Genomic DNA, 22,894 nt, shown 5'->3' on the forward strand with positions numbered 1-22,894 from the left:
ACAATATCAGTATACAATTGGCGAAAGGACAGAAATCGGATAGGAGAAGTGAATAGTTGTTTTCCATAATTGGAGGGAGCAGGCAGCGATGAGCTACTGATGTCATTATCAGGACCACTTCTCTTTTTGAGATGGTGTTGAAATATGTACAAGACCCTTCACTTTATAAATGGAAATACTTATAAATGCAAATTCAAAAACAGGGGCATTATGCTGAATCCAGCCTGTGGTGTATTTTTCAACATTTCCCATGGGTATCAGCTATTTCTATTGCTCTTGAGAAGATGGTAGCGAGCTGTCATCTTGATTTGCTGCAATCCATATGGTGCAGGGATACTGAGCATCATAACGGTTCACAGCAGGGAAAAAAATGCCCTTCAGCCCATTGAATCCACTGCAGTCAAAACAACCACTTATTATTCTAATCACATTTTTCAGCCATAGTGTTGCATGTCTTGGTAATGCAAATGCACATCTATATACTTCTTAAATATTATGAAGGTTTCTATCGCTACCATCCTTACATGCAGTGAGTTCTAGATTCCCATCATCCTCTGTGTGAAAAAAAAACCTTTCCTCACATCTCCTCTGACTCTTCTGTATTTTACCTTAAATCTATGCCTTTCCATCATTGATCCCTCCACCAAGGGGAAAGATTTCTTCCTGTCCTCCCTATCTGTCCCTCATAATTTAATATATTTCAATCATGACCCCTCACAATCTCCTATGGTCTAAGGAAAACAATCCAGTCTGTCCTATCCTCTCTTCAAAACTGAAGCTCTCCAGCCCAGGCAACATCCTGGTAAATCTCCTATTTACCCTCTCCTTCTTATAATGTGTATTCCAGAATTGCACACAATACTGCAGCCTAATCTAAATTTTATACAGTTCTAGCATAAACTCCCTGCTCTTAAATTCTGCCTCGACTAATAAAGGCAAGTATACCATATGCATTCTCAAACACTTTATCCACCTGTGCTGATACCTTAAAGAACACGTGTACATGTACACCAAGATCCCTCTGATCTTCTATACTTCCCAGGGTCCTACCATTCCTTGTATATGTATTACAGAATAAATACAAAGGAAACACATATATTTTCTTGCCCTGTTTGTCCTGCCCAAGTGCACCATCTCACATTTATTCACGCTATCCTCCTCACAATTTACCATCTTACACATTTTTGAGCTTATTGAACAACCTTCCTACATTCAAGTCTATATCATTTATATAAACCATAGATATGAATGGTCCCAACACTAACCCCAGTGTACACTGACTTCAAGTCAACGAACCACCCCTCAGCCATCACCCTTTGCTCTTGCCACTTAGCCAGTTGCAGATCCAATTTGCCAAATTTTGCTGCATTCCATAGACTTTTGCCTTTGCTATCAGTGTGGGACCTTATCAAAAGCCTTGCTGAGATCCAAATAGACTGCATTCAAAAGCATTGCCTTCATCTGCATCCCTAATCTCCAATTTGAAAAATTCAGTTAAGTTGGTCAGACATATCCTTCCCTGAACAAAATCATGCTGCTTGTTCTTGAATAATCCCTTCTCTCCAAATGCCAATTAATTTGATCCCTCTAAATTGTTTCCCCACCACTGAGGATAGACTGACTTGCCTGTAGTTTCCTGGTTCATGTCTTGTTTCCTTTTTGGAAAAGACATGCTGGCTGTCCTTCAGTTCTCCAGCACCTTTCCTGTAGCTAGAGTGGAACTGAAAATTTTTGAGAGTGCACGATTGTTTCCTCTCTTGCCTCACTCACAACTTGGGATACGTTTCAACCAGTCCTAGAGAGTTATCTACTTTTAAGCTTGCCAAAACACTCAACCACCTCTCTGTCTATGCAAATATTTATAATTGTATCACAAACCTTCTCCTTGATTTCTTTATTCATATCATCCCTCTCAATAGTGAACACTGACACAAAGTGTTCATTTAGAACCCTATCAATCTCCTCTGGCTCAACTCATAAATTACTGCTGTCATCCTCAATGGGCCCTATTCTTTCCCTCGTTATCCTTTTTCTTTTATTTTATTTGCCAATGTCCTTATTTCCTTTCTAAATTCCTTCTTCCACATTCTGTACACCTCCAGGACTTTGAGCCCTTGGGATTTCCAGAAGCATCCCTTTTTTTCATAATCCAGAACTGTGTGACCCTTGGTATCGAGAATTTGATGGTCTGAGGCATTTCTTTAGGGGAACACAGAATCAGAGAGATGGACAGCATGGAAACAGACCATTTGGTCCAACTTGTCCAAGCCAACCAGGTATCCTAAATTAATCTAGTCCCATTTGTCAGCACTTGACCTAGATCCCTCTGAACCCTTCCTCTTCATATACCCATCCAGATGCCTTTTAAATGTTGTAATTGTACCAGCCATCACCACTTCCTCTGGTAGCTTATTTCAAATATGCACCATCCTCTGCATGAAAAAGTTGCTCCTTAGATCCCTTTTAAATCTTCCCCCTTTCATTCTAAACCTATGCCCTCTAGTTCTGGACTCCTCCACCCCAGGAATTAGGATGCATAGAATGGGGTAGCAAAATGCAAGGGATGCAGACAATGGAAATGTGGACCTGGTTTAAGGAACAGATATTGCATGTCCTTGATAGGTATGTCCCTGTCAGGCAGGGAGGAAGTGATAAGGCAAGGGTACTGTGGTTTACAACAGAAATTGCATGTCTTGTTATGAAGAAAAAGGAGACTTATGTGTTGATGAGGCAAGATGGTTCAGATGAGGCATTGGAGAGTTACAGATCAGCTAGGAAGGATTTAAAGGGAGTGTTAAGAAGAGTAAAGAGAGGACATGAGCAGTCTTTAGCAAATAGAATAAAGGAGAACCCTAAAGCTTTCTATAGGAATAAAAGGATGATTAGGGTAGGAATAGAGCCAATCAAAGACAGAAGTGGGAAGTTGAGTGTGGACCTTGTGGAAATCAGAGAGGTGCTAAATGAACATTTCTCATTGGTTTTCACTCAGGAAAAAGAGAATATTGTAGAGGAGAAGAATGAGGTACGAGATATTAGACAAGAAAGGATCGAGATTAGTTACGAACAGGTGTTATCAATTCTAGGAGGAGTGAAAGTAGACAAGTCCCCTGGGCTGGATGGAATTTATCCGAGGATTCTCTGGGAAGCTAGGAAGGAGAAAGCAGAGCCTTTCGCTTTGATATTTCGGTCGTCATTGTCTATAGGTTTGGTACCAGAGGACTGGAGGGTTGCAAATGTTGCGCCCTTGTTCAAGAAGAGCAGTAGCGATTATCTAGGTAAATATAGACCAGTAAGCCTTACTTCTGCTGTAGGAAAGGTTTTGGAAAGGATTATAAGAGATAAGATTTATAATCATCTAGCAAACAACAATTTGACTTCAGGTAGTCAACATGGTTTCGTCAAGGGCAGGTCATGTCTCACAAACCTCATTGCGATTTTTGAGAAGGTGAGCATGTAGATGAGGGTAGGGCAGTTGACATGGTATACATGGACTTCAGTAAAGCCTTTGATAAGGTTCCACATGGTAGGCTGTTGGAGAAAATGCAGAGACATGGGAATTGAGGGTGATTTAGCAGTTTGGATTAGAAACTGGCTTTCTGAATGAAGGCAGCGAGTGGTGGTTGATGGAAAACCTGGAGTCCGGTTACTAGTGGTGTGCCACAAGGATCTGTTTTGGGACCACTGCTGTTTGTCATTTTTATAAATGACTTAGACACATGCATTGATGAATGGATTAGTAAATTTGCAGATGACACTAAAGTCGGTGGAATTGTGGACTGTATGGAAGAATGTTACAGGCTGCAGAGGGACTTGGATAAACTGCAGAATTGGGCTGAGAGGTGGCAAATGGATTTCAATGCATCTAAATGTGAGGTGATGCACTTTGGGAAGAATAACAGGAAGGCAGAGTACTGGGTCAATGGAAAGATTCGTGGTAGTGTAGATGTGCAGAGGGATCTTGGAGTCCATGTACATAGATTCCTGAAAGTTGCCACCCAGATGGATAGTGCTGTTAAGAAGGCATATGGTGTGTTAGGTTTCATTGGTAGAGGGATTGATTTCCGGAGTCGCAATATCATGCTGCAATTATACAAAATGCTAGTGTGGCAACACTTGGAATATTGTGTACAGTTCTGGTCCCCATATTTCAGGAAGGATGTGGAAGCATTGGAAAAGGTGCAGAGGAGATTTACCAGGATGTTTACTGGTCTGGAGGGAAGGGCTTATGAGGAAAGGCTGAGAGACTTAAACCTGTTCTCATTGGCAAGAATAAGGCTAAGAGGGAATTTGATAGAGACATACAAGATGATCAGAGGATTAGATAGGGTAGATAGTGAAAGTATTTTTCCTATGATGACATCAGCGTGTACAAGGGGGCATAACTACAAATTGAGTGAGATAGATTTAAGACAGATGTCAGAGGCAGGTTCTTTACGCAGAGAGTGGTAAGGGCGTGGAATGCACTACCTGCTAATGTAGTCAACTCAACTGCATTAGGGAGATTTAAACAATCCTTAGATAAGCACATGGATGATTTTGGGATCGTGTAGGGGAACGAGCTGAGAATAGTTCACAGGTCGGTACAACATTGAGGGCCAAAAGGCCTGTTCTGTGCTGTATTGTTCTATGTTCTATGTTCTATAAAAGTAAGTCTGCAGGTGGTGAAAGGTCAAATGGTATGTTGGCCTTCATAGCGAGAAGGTTGAAGGAGAAGAGCAGGCAAGTCTTGCTATCATTGTACAGGGCCTTTGTGAAACCACACCTGGAGCTTTGTTCATAAAATCAAAGAATCATAGAATTCCTACAGTTACTGAAGTTTCTCCAATTCAAAGATGTGCTGACTAGGTGGATTAGCCACAGTTAAGGCAGGGTTACAGGGATAGCTGTGGGATGTTCTTTGGAGGGTTGGTGTCAACTTGATGGCTGAAGGTTTCTATGATTGTATGATTTGTTTTTGAGTGTTGCAGATACCAGCAACTGCAGTTCTTTGTTTTATTACCCAGAACATTAGTCTGAGATAGCAAAGGAACTAAGTGGGCTACCTTGATTCTGTATCATGTGGGGAACCTCACCCAAATGATCATCTGTGAAATCCCTAGCAGTCTAAGGTCGACCATCAAGCAGCTAATTGATGCAGAACTTATAAACATAAGAACTAGGAGTTGGAAAAGGCCCTGAAGCCTATTCTGCAATTCAATATCATCATGACTGATGTCATACCAACCTCAACTTTCCTGCATGCCAATAACTCTTTAACTCGAGTCTAATTAAGCTCCTCAAATTTATTCAGTGTCCATCTCACTCTAGGGTAGGGAACACAACTGATTCATGGCAATTTGAGAGAAGTGATTCCTGTTTTAATTCTGCTCCATTATCAAAAAACTATGAACCCTCAGACTAGATTGCTCCACATCCTCGCTACGTTTGCTTTGTCAATCCTCTTTTGCATCTAATTTATGTCAATTAGATCTCTCCCATTTATCGATACTCCAGTGAATACAGGCCTAAACTGCTCAAACTCTCCTCATAAAACAAGCTTTCTGTCATTGGAATTAGTCTCGTGACCTTGTAGAAACAAAAGATTTAATAAAATAGGATCCTACCCCAATGTATTATTGGTTTGGTTCTGAAAAGACTTAGGACGGACAACTTTAAAACACAGCTCAGGAAAACAAAAGCATCAGTTGGAAATGAACATCCGAGTAAATATAGCCAATGTTGCAGAGCAGAGAGATTTTTTTCTGGAGTAAGAATAAACTAGAGCAAAATCTCACACTATTAAGGCATCAGATCTGCAGCCAAAACGACTACAAAATATGGCCCTTAATAATTTCCACATTGTTGGAATTCAATATTGAGAAAATAGACAACCCATACACAATCAGTACAATTGTGGAACCTTTGAACACAGCCCTGCAATTAAGGGAAAAGATAATGGCTCCACTGGAAAGCTATACCTGAAGGACAAGGGGTATCACTCCATTAGTGTACAGTTGCTGTGTTACTGTGCACAGTGGAACGCAATATCAAAAGCTTGCTATGTTGGCAGTAGTCTCCTTGTTTCTATCTTGCACCAGTCAGTTTTACCTGTCATATTTGAGCCATCATGATGCACCTGACAGCCTGCTCTACACATGGCTCACCAAGTCCTTTCAATGTTACCTCAGCCATAGGATAAATAGACAAAGTATTTTTCCTGGGATCGGGGAGTCCAGAACTAGAGGGCATAGGTTTAGGGTGAGAGGGGAAATATATAAAAGAGATCTAAGGGGCAACGTTTTCACGCAGAGGGTGGTATGTGTATGGAATGAGCTGCCAGAGGAAGTGGGGGAGGCTGGTACAATTGCAACATTTAAGAGGCATTTGGATGGGTATATGAATAGGAAGGGTTTGGAGGGATATGGGCTGGGTGCTGGCAGGTGGGACTAGATTGGGTTGGGATATCTGGTCGGCATGGACAGGTTGGACCGAAGGTTCTGTTTCCATGCTGTACATCTCTATGACCCTATGAGCTCAAGACATCACAATCCCCAAGCTGACCTAAATGATTTGCTGAATTATTAGCAGATAATGTCAAAAAGTATTGTAACTACTCTACCTCAATAGAATATTGTTGGCGAATCCCAGTTAGACAGCGGTTAAGGGAAAGCCCCATGAAAGGCATACTTACTTATTGTACTGATGAAGTGATGGCTAAAACAGGATTGCTGGTATTAGTTCTGTTCACAATAGTCCTAAAACTCAGCAGAAACTCTAGCCATTGCATCAACGGTTATCCTACAAACTTGATGAGTTGGGTGGAAAGACTGCTGTCAGTAAATTTACCTGTTAGTAAATATTGCCTCCAACTTCAATTTAAGAGCATTGATTTCTTCAATTCTGGAAAGCAGGGTTTAGAAAAGGTGGAAACAATACCTGTATATGAGTGTCAGTTAGCATTCTCTGAGCCTCAAAAACATCATACTTATACTGGAAATAATCTGAATTTGCAAAGACTAAACCCCAAGTTTATACATAATGGGTCACGAGGTGTCACTTTTCAACTTAATGGCCCTGTCTATTTCAATAACAGAGCATAAGTTGAAATGTCCCACAAATTTTATCCAATAACAGGAATTCAGGTGCTTAATAAAGGATTGGAACTTATTTACAATTTCTGCTGATAATCAACTTTTGGATATTTTCAATGGACTCAAAAATCATACCAAAAAGCTCTAAAGATGTTTGAATGATTGATAAAAGGGCATGCCAATAGTGAAATTCACATTTTCAGGTCAATTAACTGTTATCACAATTGCACGCTAAAACAAAAGAGCAACAAGTAAATCACTGTTTTCCTGAGTCCTCTTGTCCTCAGTCTCTTTTACATATTTCCAATTTAGTTCACTTCATCACTCCATTCGACACATTTCAGTGCTCCAGATTTAACACAGCGTTCAGATCATAATCATTGTTCTGATTCATTCATTTCCCTTTGGACACCAGTTATCAATGGTGATTTTAGTTTTCCTACTTACACCTTCTCCGACTTATTGAAGCAGGATCAAGGACTGTACAAACAAGTGAATCATAAGCAGGAATAAGCCTTTCAGCCTCTTGAGCCTGCTCCACCATTCAGAAAGATTTTGGCTGTTTTAATATTAGCTTGAAATCCACATCCCTCTCTACCCCTAATAACCTTTCACTCCTTGCTTAGTAAAACTCTACCTCTACCACAAAAATATTTACTACATCCACCGCCTTTTTACAAGAGGAGAAGCATCGCCTACTTCTTACTCCTATTGTGTGTTTGCATGAGGAAGCATTACCCCAGCCTGTCTGTAGCATCTCAGAATGATGCATTATTTGGAAATATATACATGCTTAGAATTTTGGTGTTACTCATGGATTTCAGCTTTTGTAGGAAATAAATGAGAATTTATATTTTTTAAAATTGCTTATTTTTAATTTCAATTTCTTTACGGCATAATGATATTGAGGTAAAAATAGGTGAAGGTAATCATGCTCAAAGTAATCAAATAGTAAACTAGACTGCACCTTTTTCCAATTACACATGAGCAGTTCCACATAGGAATCAAGAAAGTTGCTGATGGATTTGCTATGCTTCACAACACAGACACCTTGTCAAGTGGAAATAAAAGCTAGTTTCAGGAATGGAAATCATGAGGGGGGTCAGTTAGCTCAGTTGGCTGACTAGGTGGATTAGCCATGGTAAATGTGGGGTTACAGGAATAATGTTGGGCGAGGTCTGGGTGGGATGCTCCTCATAGGGTCAGTGCAGACGTGCTGGGCCATATAGCCTTTTTCTGCACTGTAAGTATTCCATGATTCAATGATTCCTTTTGAAGTTCAACACTATCCTCCTCATAGTTACAATGCATCTGAGTTTCATTTCTTCTGCACACTTCAAAATTGTGCCATGTACATCAAAGTCATTAATATATAACAGGAAAAGAAAGTATTCCAACACTGATCCATGGGAAAGTCCACACCTCTCTCCAGACTGAGAAATAGCCTTTAACTGGAACGTTAAGCCAAAAAATATTACTATTACAAGTCTGCATCAAGGATTTTTTTAAAAATTCTTTTACAGGATGAAGGCATTACTGCAATTTTTGCTCATCCTTAATTGCCCTTGAAAAGATGGTTTTGAAATGCCATTGTCTATCTTGTGCAGGTATGCATGATGCTAGTAGACAAGGGGTTCCAGCATTTTTACTCAGTGACAGTGGTGATGAAGTATTGAGCAATATAATCTTGATAGAGGTAGCTACCCAGGTAGTTACTAAGGGAATGAAGGCACAAGATTCACTGTACTAAAACAAAATAATGCTGTGTGCAAAAATCAAAGAATATGAGTATTATTAACTACACTCGATTACAAATTACCAAAAATATTAATGAAAACAATTATATAAAACTGAATAATTAGGGGCTCTTGTGCCGATGTCCATACTTCGAGAGCAGGAGACCCAGGTTCAAGCTCCACCTCTTCCACAGGTGTGTAATAATATTTCTGAGCAAGTTGATTAGAAAATATAGAAAACAGTTACACTGAAATTTTTAACTCAAATTTCCATCTGCACACATTTAACTTACATTCCCAAAATCTCAAGTCAGATTCACATCAGAAATTGGAATCGTAGCCACTTGGTCAGATTACTATTTCAAGATTCGTATAAGGGCTGAGATTTCTTGTGCCCCCTCTGTTTGGCACCAGAAAATCCTTCAAATCTTCTCCAACCACCCTGTGGTTTTAGACTCTCATTTCAATATAGGTGTCAGAAATAAATTAAAAATAGCCACTTTCGATCACAGCTCTCCTGGTTTCATGTCCTTTAACTCTGGTGCCCTGCATCGAGACTTCTCTCTCTCTTCAAAGCTTGGATGGAACAAAGAGCCAACTCATTGTTATTAGAACCTTTCTGTTATCCAAAGGTTTAAACTGTTTTCGCGAGCAAACATGCATTCAACAGCATTCTGCATGAAAAATAGATTCCCTACATCTAGCTTGTAATCTAAATTCAGTCTGAAAAATATAACTATATCCAGGAATTCAATCTCCCTGACAATTCAAGTTCTTGTTCGCCCTCTTTAACTATGGTATACCTCCCAGAAAGTTTGGTCATGTGGAAGCCAATTGACTTTTACAGAACTCATCTTCTTGAGAAACCTAGTTTGTAAATGAGCTATCACACCAACATAAAACACAGATTTCTTTCCCCAAAAATAATTGGGCCATCACACAAGGCAGAATGGTGTGCAGATTGAAGGAAAAATTAAAGGTGGTGGTGTTCCCATGTGAATGCTATCCTAGTCCTTCTAAGTGCTGGTTACTGTAGGTTTTGAAGTTACTGTTGAAGAAGTAATTTCCACTTAAGTTAAGATGCAGCAAGAAAAACAACAGCAGCAGTTACATGGGAACATCAACATTTGCAAATTCCCCTCCAAGCCAGTCGTTATCCTGACGTGGAAGTATTTCTGCAGTGTCAAAATTCTGGAAACTACCTTTGTCACAGCATTCTGAATGTATCTTCCCACCATTGACTGCAGCAATTTGAGAAGGCAGCTCACCACCATTTTTGACTTATCTGAGGATTGTTGACAACCATGACAAGGTTCCAGCCTTGTGTCTGCACTGAATGCCAAGGCAAAATAGAAATAACATGAGCCTAGTATCTCTGGCTAAGGGCCAAAGTGCAAAATGTCAAGGAAGGTATGCTGTTAGCATCCAGGTAGACTCAGAGTCACTGTGAGAGCAAGTAAAGAGCTCAGAGATGCAGCAAATGGACAGCAATGGTTTAGAATATATATTAGTGACTTGGAGGAAGGAAGCAAATGTAATTTAGCCAAATTTGGAGACAACAGAGAAATAGTTGGAAAGGCAGGTTGCAAGAGGAATATAAACAGTTTACAGGGAGATATTGATAGGGTGGCACGGTGGCTCAGTGGTTAGCACTGCTGCCTCACAGCACCAGGAACCCGCGTTTGATTCCAACCTTGGGCAACTGTCTGTGTGGAGTTTGCACATTCTCCCCGTGTCTGCGCACGTTTCCTCTGGGTGCTTTGGTTATCCCCCCCCCAATCCAAAAATGTTTAGGTTGGGTGAATTGGTCATGCTAAATTGCCCACAGTGTTCAGGGATGTATAGATTAGGTGCATTAGTTAGGGGTAAATATAGGATAACAGCGTAGGGGAATGGGTCTGGATAGGTTATACTCCAGAGAGTTGGTGTGTACTTGTTGGGCCACAGGGCTTATTTCCACACGGTGGGGATTCTATGATTCTATAGGTTATGCACGTGGGCAAAAGGTTTGCAAAGGAGTATAATCTGGGGTCATGTGAAGTTGTATATTTTGGAAGGGAGCACAAAAGAACAGAGTATTAGTTAAATGGAGAAAAACTGCAAAACCTGACTTGGGGATACTTACATATGAAGGGAAAAAGTGAGGTCTGCAGATGCTGGAAATCAGAGCTGAAAATGTGTTGCTGGAAAAGCGCAGTAGGTCAGGCAGCATCCAGGGAACAGGAGAATCAACTTTTCGGGCATAAGCCCTTCTTCAGGCTGAAATACAGAAAGCTAGCACGCAGGTGCAGCAGGTAATCAGGAAAGCAAAAAGAACAGAAATTGCTGGAAGGGTCTGGCAGCATCTGTGGAGAAACACCACAGTTCACATTTTGGGTCCCGTGACACTTCCGCAGAACAGAAGGCAATTCAGGAAGGCAAATGGAATGTTGACCACATTTCAAGAGATTAGAGCATAAAACTGGGAACAACTATTGTACAAAGTACTGGTGAGACCATATGTGGAGTATTGTGAGCAGATATGGTCCCCTCGTTTAAGGAAATATATCATTTCATTGGACCTCAGCGAGCTAATTACAATGATCCCAAGTATAGATTATTTTATGATCAAAGGAGGAACAGATTGGGAGGATTAAAGGGGTGATCTCATTGAAATATATAGGATTATTAAGGGACTTAATAAGATAAATGCTGATAATATATTTCCCCTCATGGGAGGGTCTAGGAACACAGGACATAGTCCCAGAATAAAGGGGCGCTAATGTAAGAAATTTCTTCTCTCACACAGTTGAAACTCTTGGGAACTGCTTGACATAAGGAGCTTGTCTGTATTTAAGGTTGAGATAGATGGATTCTTGATCAAAAGGGGAACCAGAGTTATGGTAAAAGGCCTGAAAGTCGATGCAAGGAATATCATGGCAAGCATGAATTTAGTGAATTGCAGAGCAAACTTAAGCGTCTGAACAGCCTACTCTTGCTTCTGTTTCTTATGGTCGACTGGTCCAGTCCATGAGCTGTGTGAATGTCCCTGAGCACACAATGATCCAGTCCATGAGCTGGGTGTCCTAGTTCAGCATTACTTTGATAACAACCGCAACCCACAATACACAATTCAAGTGCAGAAAGGTCTTTTGGATGGATTGGAGGTTGGCTGTGAGAATTCTTAGGGCTGCCAAATATTGGATGCCAATAGCCTTTCATAGAACATAACAGCGCAGTACAGGCCCTTCAGCCTTCGATGTTGCACCGACCTGTGGAACCAATCTGAAGCCCATTTATCCTACACTATTCCATTTTAGGTTAGATTCCCGACAGTGTGGAAATAGGCCCTTTGGCCAACAAGTCCACACTGACCCTCCGAAGAGTAATCCACCCAGACCCATTTCCCTCTGACTAATGCACCTAACCTATGGGCAATTTAGCATGGCCAATTTACCTGATCTGCACATCTTTGGACTGTGGGAGGAAACTGGAGCACCCGGAGGAAACCCACGCAGACATGGGGAGAACGTGCAACTTCACACAGTCGCCTGAGGCTGGAATCGAATCTGGGACCCTGGTGCTGTGAGGCAGCAGTGCTAACCACTGAGCCACCGTGGCACCCCATTTTCATCCATATGTTTATCCAATGACCATTTAATTGCTCTTAAATTTAGCGAATCTATTACGGTTGCATGCAGTGCCTTCCACGCCCCTACTACTCTCTGAGTAAAGAAACTACCTCTGATATCTGTCCTATATCTATCACCCCTCAATTTAAAGCTATGTCCCCTTGTGCTAGCCAACACCTTTTGAGGAAAAAGCCTCTCACTGCCCACCCTATCTAACCGTTCGATTATCTTATACATCTCTATTAAGTCACCTCTCAACCTTCTTCTCTCCAACAAAAACAGCCTCAAGGCCCTCAGCCTTTCCTCATAAGACCATTCCTCCATTCCAGGCAATATCCTAATAAATCTCCTCTGAAGCCTTTCCAAATCTCCCCCATCTTTCCTATAAGATGGTGATCAGAACTGTACGCAATACTCCAACTACAGCCACACCAGAGCTTTGGACAGCTGCAGCATTATCTCAAGGCTCCAAAACTTAATCCCTCTACCAATAAAAGCTAATACACTGTATGCCTTCTTAACAACCCTATCAACCTGGGTGGCAACTTTCAGAGATCTTTGTACATGGACACTGAGATCTCTCTGTTCCATCTACACTCTCATGAATCTTACCATTAGCCCAGTACTCTTTAATCCTGTTGGTCCTTCCAAAGTGCATCACCTCACACTTTTCTGCATTAAACTCCATTTGTCACCTCTCAGCCCAACTCTGCAGCTTATCTATGGTCCTCTGTAACCTGCAACATCCTTCAGCACTATCCACAGCTCCACCGACCTTCGACTTAGAACGGATGCTGCTGGTACCCATGGAGATTGTTATGAGATATTGTTACCCAGTATTCATCATGGAAGTCCTTAAGTGCATGCAGTGAGTTGAAATCACTCAGTAACTGCTTTGATTTTCATATCATTTCTCAATATCTAGTTTGTTTGGCAAATTTGGTAAGATGGAAAGCTAAATATTAAAAGGGTGAATTAGGCTGTTAAGAAGGCATTTGACAAGCAATAATGTCTGTGTCTTGCTGCTTGAAAGCATAAAAGAAAATGTGAGATACTCCTTATGTTCAGATAGGCCTTATTGAGTGATTCTGTCACAAATCTCACCAAATGTCTGTAACATTCCACCTTGAAAACTGCTGATCCAGTTAAATCAGTAGACAACTATAATAATGCCTGCATATTGTGTATTGCACTTCCACAATTGAAAAGAATTTAGCAAGTTTAGTAGCACAGAGTTTTCAGAAATAGATAACCTGAAACTATTTGTTCAAATGAGCGGAAATGTGATCACATCTGTGAACCAAATTCTCAGGACTCTTACAGAAAAGAACAGAACAATGGTGGCCTGAGGGAGTGCTAATGTCTCGCCAAAGGCACCTGTTGTAAAACAAATCACTGAGCTGCTAAATCAGCTGTATCAATGCGCTATCAGTGTCTGCGTTCCAAACAAATCAGAAGACAAGAAGGCAAAGATTCGGGTCAATAAGCTTAGGCGATTTACACATACAACTCCTCGAGCAAGGTAGAAACAAAGTCATATCGGCTTTTTTCAGCTTTATGCACCCAGCTTCTGTCAGTCCAAAGAGAACTCCAAATGTCAATATAATATGCTCTGTAGCTAAGATAATTTAAAGCAGCTCAAATTCATAATCCTCACAAAAAGTACCACTGGCTTTGGAGATTTTGATATTAAATGGCACAAAGGCAGAGTGATCAAGGCACAGGCATTGAGTATTGATGCTTCTAGAGGGATTCACACATTGGCATGGGATCTATCATTGCAGCTGCTTAAGAAAGACAGAATATTGACTGAAAGGTTTGAAGGGCAGACAAAACCTGGTGCCTGATTAGAAAATGTATGACATGAACCATCGAAAGCTATCAGATGAAGCACTTAAAGCAAGGAATTAAGGCAAACTAGAAAAAGTGTCATGAAGAAAAGCTTCATTACACTAACAAATGTTTAAAAAAATCCTTCACTGTTATCAGGTGATTTTTATTAGTCATGCCAAGAAAATGAAGAGAGTAAATTAGATTCCAGCAACTATAAAGAGCCATAACCTTTTCAGTGCCACTAGTAAAAAGAAATAACTCATAATTTATGTGAACTGGGGAACACTCGTCTTCTCCTTCACTAAGTTAGTCAGGAGATCATGCAACATTGTCGTAAGTACACACGACGTAGAAAGTGAAGCTACAGTCGAAAGGTGGCCAACTAACACATTTTTGACAGATATACTATAGATAAAAATGAATATCTTTAGATAAGAGTCTGTGTTTCAGCTACGTCAAATGTATATCTCAAATTAATGGCATGACCAAATGTTTCCAGAAGTAATTTCCGAGGGTTTGTTCTCATCAGTCATTCTTTATTATTAATTGAACATTGGTCAGAAATTCTTATCTCAATAAAAACATTAAAAATAGTCAATGCTTTATGAGAGGTTGTAGAGGTCTGAGTTGCCAAGAGATCGGAGTGCTCTAGTGCATGAATCACAGAAATATAATGTGCAGGTACAGAAAGAAATCAGGAAAGCTAATAAAATGGCAAAGTTTATTGTAAGGGAAATTGAGTGCAAGAGTAGGAAAGGTTATGTTCTGAAGTCTGCACAGGACATTCTGAAGTCTGCATCTGGAGTGTTGTGTACAGTACTGGTTGCCATATTTAGAGAAGGATGTTAAAGTGTTAGAATCTGTTCAGAGAAGATTTACTAGACAAATGAGCTGATTGTCTAATGAGGAAAAGCTTGTCAGGCTAGGCCTATACTCTCTGGAGTTTCCAAGAGTCAAAGGTGACTTAATATAAAATATAATCCAGAGGAGACTTGACCAGGTTGATGCAGGAAGGATGCTTCCTTTATTGAGAGTTCTTAGAATTAGAGGTCATGGTTTAAAAATAAGGAGGTGTTCATTTAAGACAGTACTTTTTCTGTCAGGGAATTGTGAATCTTTAGAATTCCTTTCCTGTAAAGGCAGAGAATGCAAAATCTTTCAATATATTTAAGGCAGAAGTAGATAGATTCTTGATTATGAAGGCATGAAAGATTTTTGAGAACGGGCAGGAATGTAGAGTTGAGGTTAAAATCAAATTGTCATAATCAAATTGAATGGTGGAGCTGACTCAAAGGATTAAGTGGCCTACTTTTGTTGGTTATTTATACGTTCATTATTATCCCTCCAGATTAGCCAGGTGGTTATTGGGGTTGCGGTTATGAAGTGCAAAATACAAATTATGATCCTAACTTCTGATTGCCTTTTTACCATGTGATTAAGTTGAATTTCTGAGTCTTCTTCCATCAATATTCAGGATGATTAACTGGCATGATGCTTGTGGAGCAGCTCACCACCATTTTGTCTCAGGAATAGACAATGAATGCTGACCTAGTCAGCCACGTAAGCGAATACAAAAAAACATATTGTAGGTTCTCCGACCTGCCAGCCCCACAATGCAAAAGGCTTATTGAGCATGCTGTGAGCTGGAAGTAGGCTAACACGTTGCTGCAAGCAGATGGAGTGATAGACTGCAGATTGAATGCAGGGAAGGAGCCACAAAGGTGGGGGAAGCTGTACTCGTTTTCAAAAGACGAACCCTAACTCAAGCCTATCATCTCAGTTGTTGTTGTTGTCTTGGCCCAGTTTGTGGTCCTCTTCCAAAGCCTAAAGGCAAGTCTCTCACTTAAGTGTAAGCTTCTTTCCCCACCACTCAGATTTCTGCCCGAACCTTGGGTTAACCTTGGGCGCGGATTACCCCTCTCGACAAGGTGTTGAACACCCCATTCTGACTGTGGGTTGATTTTCATTATTAATCCTGGACTGATCTCCCCTCTGGCTGTCAGTTGGAAAGCAAAGCTAAAACAATAACTTTGTACCCTGTGACACAGTAAATCATCTCAAAGGCTTCACAGGAACATTAACACTTACACATTAACATTATTAAGAAAAATGAAGCAGATTTAAAGAAGAGTTTTGAAAAACCAAGTGAACAAATTTCACAGGCTAAAGCACAAACAAGTGAAAACACGCTTACCAAGGATGGAGAGCTGTCACAACAGGCTAATGTTGGAGAAGTGGAGATAACTCAAAGGGTTATAGGGTTTTTGGGGTATAGGCGCATAACAAGGAGAGCTAAAACATACCGTGCTATAAAGGTTGGTGTCCCAGCCTTGCTGAGCTCCTTTACTTTTTTTTTTAGCCTTACCGATGCCTTTGTTACTTCTTCCTAAATATCTGGACTGTTATCTGCGAGTTTGTGCTCTGATATACTTGGCATTTTTAAGAGAACTTTTTTTCCCTGGTTCTCTTAAAATCTAACATGAATTTTTTATTATTATTAAAATAAATCCCAATGCAATTCTGAATTTGGACTGTAAATTGACTTATTTCAAAGTCTGCCAAAAATGTCAGAAATATAAGCTGGGAGGTGTAAGAATTCATTGAGAACAAAATAAAACAACTTGCATCTTTAACACTCTAAGACATCCCATAAAGCACTCAAAGGAGGGCAAGTCTAATAAGCTAAAGAAAGACAATAGGATAGATAATTAAATGTCAGGTCTAATGGTAAGTTCTAAGTTGACTATTAAAGGAAGAAAAATTTGCTTGACAAGGTTAGGCCAAAGCTTAGGCATAGACAGCTGGAACCAAAAATGGTGGTGTAAAGCAAGTGGGAACTTTCAGAGAAGCCAGAGTTGGAAAAACAGAGCTTTTTGAGGACAGCAAGGCTTGAGAAGGTTTCAGGATAGGAGGGGATTTGAACATGATGATGATCATTTTAAAATCAGGTCAGTGGTGGAGGAGGTGTCAATGTGGGGCAGCTATATGGATTGATGAACATAACTTGATGCACAGAAGACAGAATTTTAGATTAATTCAAGTATTGGAAGGTGCAAGATAGAAGAATAGCAAGGAAAGCAGAAGAATTGTCATATCTAGAGATTACAACAGAATGTGTAAGGGTTTCAGCAGTAGGTAGGGCCAAGACAGGGCAAAAGCAAATCAGAGAGGCAAATGTAGGTAGAATTTGTTATTATGATGATACAGGATCATAAGGTCAACTTTCAGTAGTTTCAGTATGGCTTTTTCTCCTACTCAATAATTTGCCTATTTCCCAATCAAATAATTGAGGAGCAGTCATTTATCGAGTAAGTTCTTTAGTAATAGGATTGTAAAAGAGCAGTGTAGACTAACTTTGCCTACATACACATAATCATTGTTATCAGTTAGCATTAATTTAGGTCATTGTTTATAATTCCTCCAATCATAATGTTTAAAACATTGAAAACTCACTGAAATGTAGTAAAAAGGCAAGCTTTTACTTCTATTGTATAAGAAATTATCAATTGATAGAACTAATTCAGAATCATCATAACAATTTTCCTGAATAAATATGTAATATTTCTTGCGAACAGGAAATAACTTTTTGATTTTTGACTCTTACATTTGTCAGTTCACTGTAGAAAAATGGTACAGCTAATTATTATTTCCATTCCTCATTATACCAGATCTTCCCATTGTTGCCAGAAAATCAATATATTCGATGCAACACACTAGAAGCAAATTAATTTCTCCTCTATTGTCTCAATAAAAGATCAAATTGTGACATATCATCTAACAAAAGTGATCATCTGAAATGATGGCTTAACCAAGATCTGTTTATAGGACAGGTTATACTCATGATCAAAATGAAACTCCCAGAGTTTTTCTGTATTTTATAATTATAATACTTTTATTGACTGGGTTTGCTTTGAGCTATAAACTAGCTGGTTTTACTTAATATTTCAGTTTCTCTTACTTTCCCACAGTCAGCAGACCATTAAAATCTTTACAATCACAAGACAGTGATTACCAACTAAAAATGAATATGATCCAACAGTTATTAATACTCATTCAATGTACAAATTCTCTTGTTCAGAATTAGAAAGCTGAAAAGCATTCTGAATGGTAAGAACAGAATGAATGCACTTTTTTTTCCTCTCTAGCAGGCTTTAGTGAAGCAATGCAGCAGGGCAATAATATAAACTTGAATTAAAACATAACAACTGTCACAGATGTAATGTGGAATCAAGGACTAAAATGTGATTTAAAAAATTGCTTTGATAACAGATCATTATATTAAAAAATGCAATAGTACCAAATGTACTGGATAATTAAATGATAATAATAAAAACAAAAATTGCTGGAGAAAGTCAGCACATCTGGCAACATTGGTGGAGAGAAAACAGGGTCATGTTTTGGGTCCAACAGACCCAATTCTGAAGAAGAATCACCAGACCCAAAACTTTGACTCTGCTTTCTCTGCACTCATGCTGCCAGACATGCTGAGTTTCTCCAGCAATTTCTGCTTCTGTTTCAGAATTCCAATAGTTATTTGTTTTTTTTTAAATCGATAAAGTAAATGTGTTCAATCCAATTACCTTTACTGCAGTAATATTCTGTTTCTTCACAACTGAGGTGTTCTGATCCATAGTCTGCTGAAAAATTTTCATCAAGTGTGTAGTCTCCTCTGCTAATTGTATCATTTTCTTCAGACAGACATTCTTCCTCATCATCCTCAATTGTGTCTTCAAGTGGTCCTGTTAGTACAGAATGAGAGGTCTCCATTAAACAAGTTGCACAGGCCATAGCATCAGCTACTTTCTTACCAAGAGATTTCCATTTCTTTTCTCCTGAGTTTGCAAAGAACTCAATACTGCAAGGTCACAACATCCAATACATCCAATGCTGTGACAAAACAGGCTTGAGTAACTCTGCCAATAGCATATGCAAGGCAGCTCTGAAGACCAAGAATAAATACCATAAAAACATATGTTCCTTCGGCCAAAATTATTATGGCAAATTTCAGAATTGTACCTTTTAGATCGTATTAAGATACAAAAGTTTTTGTTGAACTCCACGATTAAGCTACAATGTACAATCAAAGAGCAGCATCTTACTGTCAAGACCAGAAAGGTTAATTGTGTTAGTGTAAAAAGGAACAGGAACAGTGAAAAAAGATCCAAAGATGGTATTAAATTTTAAATTAATATCTGTAAGTTAAAATGAATTCAATTTATTCTAGTTCTATACTAGTTTGTGATAGAGATTTGGCTAATCGAATCTGCACACAAAGAACTTGAGATATTTGGATTATCGATAGTCACAGGTGAGAGTGCCGAAAGACTGGAGATTGGCTAATATAGTTTGAAGGTAGCAACAGAGGGCAAGGGTGGAGGGTTGCTTTTCAGACTGGAGGCCTGTGACCAGTGGTGTGCCACAAGGATCGTTGTTGGGTCCACTGCTTTTTGACATTTATATAAATGAATTGGATGTGAACAGAGGTCGTATAGTTAGTAAGCTTGCAGGTGACACCAAAATTGGTGGTATAGTGGACAGCAAAGAAGGTTACCTCTGAGTCCAACAGGATCTTGATCAGGTAGGCCAGTGGGTTGAGGAGTGGAAGATGGGAGTTTAATTTAGATAAATGTGAAGTGCTGCATTTTGGAAAGGCAAATCAGGGCTGGGCTTCAACAGTTAATGGTAAGGTCCTGGGGAGTGTTGCTGAACCAAGAGACCTTGGAGTGCAGGCTCATAGTTTCTTGAAAGTGAAATCACTGGTAGAGAGGATAATGAGAAAGGTGTTTGGTATGCTTTGCTATATTGGCCAGAGCACTGAGTATAGGAGTTGGGAGGTCATGTTGTGGCTGTTTAGGACATTGGTTAGGCCACTTTTGGAATATTGCATGTAATTCTGTTCTCACTTCTATTGGAAGGATGTTATGAAACTTGAAAGGGTTCAGAAAAGATTTACAAGGATGTTGCCAGAGTTGGAGAGTTTGAGCTACAGGGAGAGGCTGAACAGGCTGGGGCTGTTTTCCCTGGAGTGTCGGTGGCTGAGAAGTTTATAAAATTATGAGGGGCATGGAGAGGGTAAATAGACAAGGTATTTTCCACAGGGTGGGAGAATCCAAAATTAGAGAGCATAGGTTTAAGGTGAGGGGGGGGAAGATTTAGAAAGGACCTAAGGGGCAAATTTTCCACATAAAAGTTCGTACATGAATGAGCTGCCAGAGGAAATGGTGGAGGCTGGTGTAATTACAACATTTAAAAGGCATCAGGATGGGTATATGAATAGGAAGGGATATGGGCCAAGTGCTGGCACCTGGGACTAGATTAATTTACAATATCTGCTTGGCATGGAAAAGTTGAATCAAAGGGTTTGTTTCCATGCTGTATACCTCTATGACTCTATCCATATTAATCTCACTTTCCAGCACTTTAGCCTAGAGACTTGAATGTATGGCATTTCAAGTGCTCATCCAAATACTTTTAAAGGTTGTGAGATTTCATGGCTCTACTATTCTGAGGCAGTGCATTCAAGGTTCCCACCACACTTTAGGTGAAAGAAATTCTTCAAACATTCCTTGGTATAGACCCTATAACTTCTATAAATTCAAGGAACATCGATTTGAAAATTGATTGAGAATAATTGGATTAGTGATTCATCAACAGATCTGGCTAAACTACAAACAGTTTCATTGAACCTTGCTTGCTGTCTTTTGTTAAAATTGCTTACTATTCCAGAACCATTCTGAAATGCAGAGATAAACCCCAGCTTCTTTTCGACACTAAATCCTTCTTAATCAATATTCACGCTCCATATGAACGTCTAAAAGTGAAAAGGTCCTAGGCTTTTTGACAGTAAGATTGATACAATCTGGACAGCTGACTTAGCGAAATAATTTTCTTCTCTCAGCCCTGCAAAGTACACCTCCTAAAAGGTTCTCTCCAACCTACCCCGGCAAAATATCTTTTCCTATGTTTTATACACAGTTCATTAAAAACAAAGTAACTCAACCAAGTGCCCATCAAACTGATCACCCAACTTCAGGAAATGAACCTGCACAGAGCCATTAAGACAGCCAAGGACCAATACCGATCCAGACAGACACCCAGCAAGGACTGAATGACACCACAGGTTCTAAAAAGAGACAGTGCAAGATAGCAGACAATGACATATCCCTCCCAGATCATCTCAACACCTTCTATGCCCGCTTTGAGCAGAACCTCGGTGGAGCTTTACCACCTATTCCAACAAGTCCTGACGAACCTATCCCAACAGTCACTGCATCAGAGGTCAGATCAGTTTTCCTTTGTGTGAATCCAAGGAAAGCAATGGCACCAAACGGAGTACCAGGCCATGTACTGGCAGAGGTCTTCTCAGACATCTTCAACCTCCCCTGCAGCAGACCACTGTCCCTGTCTGTTTCAAGAGGACCAACATCATCCCTGGCCTAAGAAGGCTCATGCAGCATGTCTCAATGGCCACCACCAAGTTACCCTAACTTCAGTGGCCATGAAGTGCTTTGAAAAGTTGGTCATTGCATTAATCAACTCCAGCCTCCCCACTACTCTTGATCCACTCCATTTTGCCTAACAGATCCACATCAGATGCCATATCACTTGCCCTACACTCCTCTCTGGACCATGTTGACACCAAGAACAGCTACGTAAGACTATAACCTTGTGTGTGATTTTTAACTACGTAAGAATCCTACTCATTGACTACAATTCAACCTTCAACACTATTATCCCCACAAGACTGATGACTAAACTTAGTGATCTCACACTAAGCCCCACTCAGTTTTCTAACCCACAGGCTACAATCACTGAAGACTGGGAACAATATTTCATCCTCACTAACAGTCAACACTGGAGCCCCTCAGGGGTGCGTACTCAGCCCCCTACTGTATTTACTGTATACCCATGACTGCATCCCCTGCTACAAAACAGACTACAGACAGAAGGTGGAAGACCTTGAAAAATGGTGCACTGAGAACAACCTAGCTCTCAATGCCAGCAAAACCAAGGAAATCATTGTTGACTTTCGGTGGGATGTCACTCATGCCCCCCTACACATCAACAGCACAGAGGTGAAACGAATGGAGTGTGTCAAGCTCCTGGGAGTGGTCATCCACAACAAGCTTTCTTGGACTCTTCATGTAAATGCACTGGTTACAAAGGCCAAACAACGTCTCTTCTTCTTCAGGCAGCTGAAGAAATGTGGCACGATGGCGAATACCCTTGCCAACTTTTATAGGCGCGTCATCGAGAGCATTCTGTATGGATGTATCACTACCTGGTATGGCAACTGTAACATTCAAGATCAGAGACGGTTACAGAGAGTGGTGAACTCGGCCCAGACAATCACAAAGGACAATCTCCCATCTATAGAATCCATCTACCAGGCCCGTTGTCAAGGAAAAGCTGCCAGCATTCTTAAATATCCATCCCACTCTGGCAACGTTTTTCTACAACCTCTACCATTGGGGAGAAGGTACAGTAGCCTGAACACATGCACGCACTGGTTTCGCAACAGTTTCTACCCTACTGTTGTTAGAATACTGAAAGGACTCACAAACTCTTAACATTCGCCTGTATGTGTGTTTTGTTTTTGCCGCTGTTAACCTATTATTTACTATCTATGGTACTTAACCATGTG

The 22,894-nt window shown here is 40.2% G+C and overlaps 1 protein-coding gene across 3 annotated transcripts in view; it reads right to left on the reverse strand.

Moving 5' to 3' along the window:
• The window catches only part of zfpm2a (zinc finger protein, FOG family member 2a), a 950,399-nt gene that overhangs the window by 638,739 nt on the left and 288,766 nt on the right, over positions 1-22,894 (reverse strand). For all 3 annotated transcript variants that reach the window (XM_087986350.1, XM_043688413.2, XM_043688412.2), the window contains exon 2: positions 18,831-18,989. In XM_087986350.1, the coding sequence (XP_087842476.1) occupies positions 18,831-18,989 (159 nt within the window). The remainder of the gene's footprint in view (positions 1-18,830; positions 18,990-22,894) is intronic.

Source organism: Chiloscyllium plagiosum, unplaced genomic scaffold (genome assembly GCF_037043375.1).
Source record: "Chiloscyllium plagiosum isolate Xiang-an unplaced genomic scaffold, Cpla_swu_hap1 HiC_scaffold_4, whole genome shotgun sequence".
NCBI lineage: Eukaryota > Metazoa > Chordata > Chondrichthyes > Orectolobiformes > Hemiscylliidae > Chiloscyllium > Chiloscyllium plagiosum.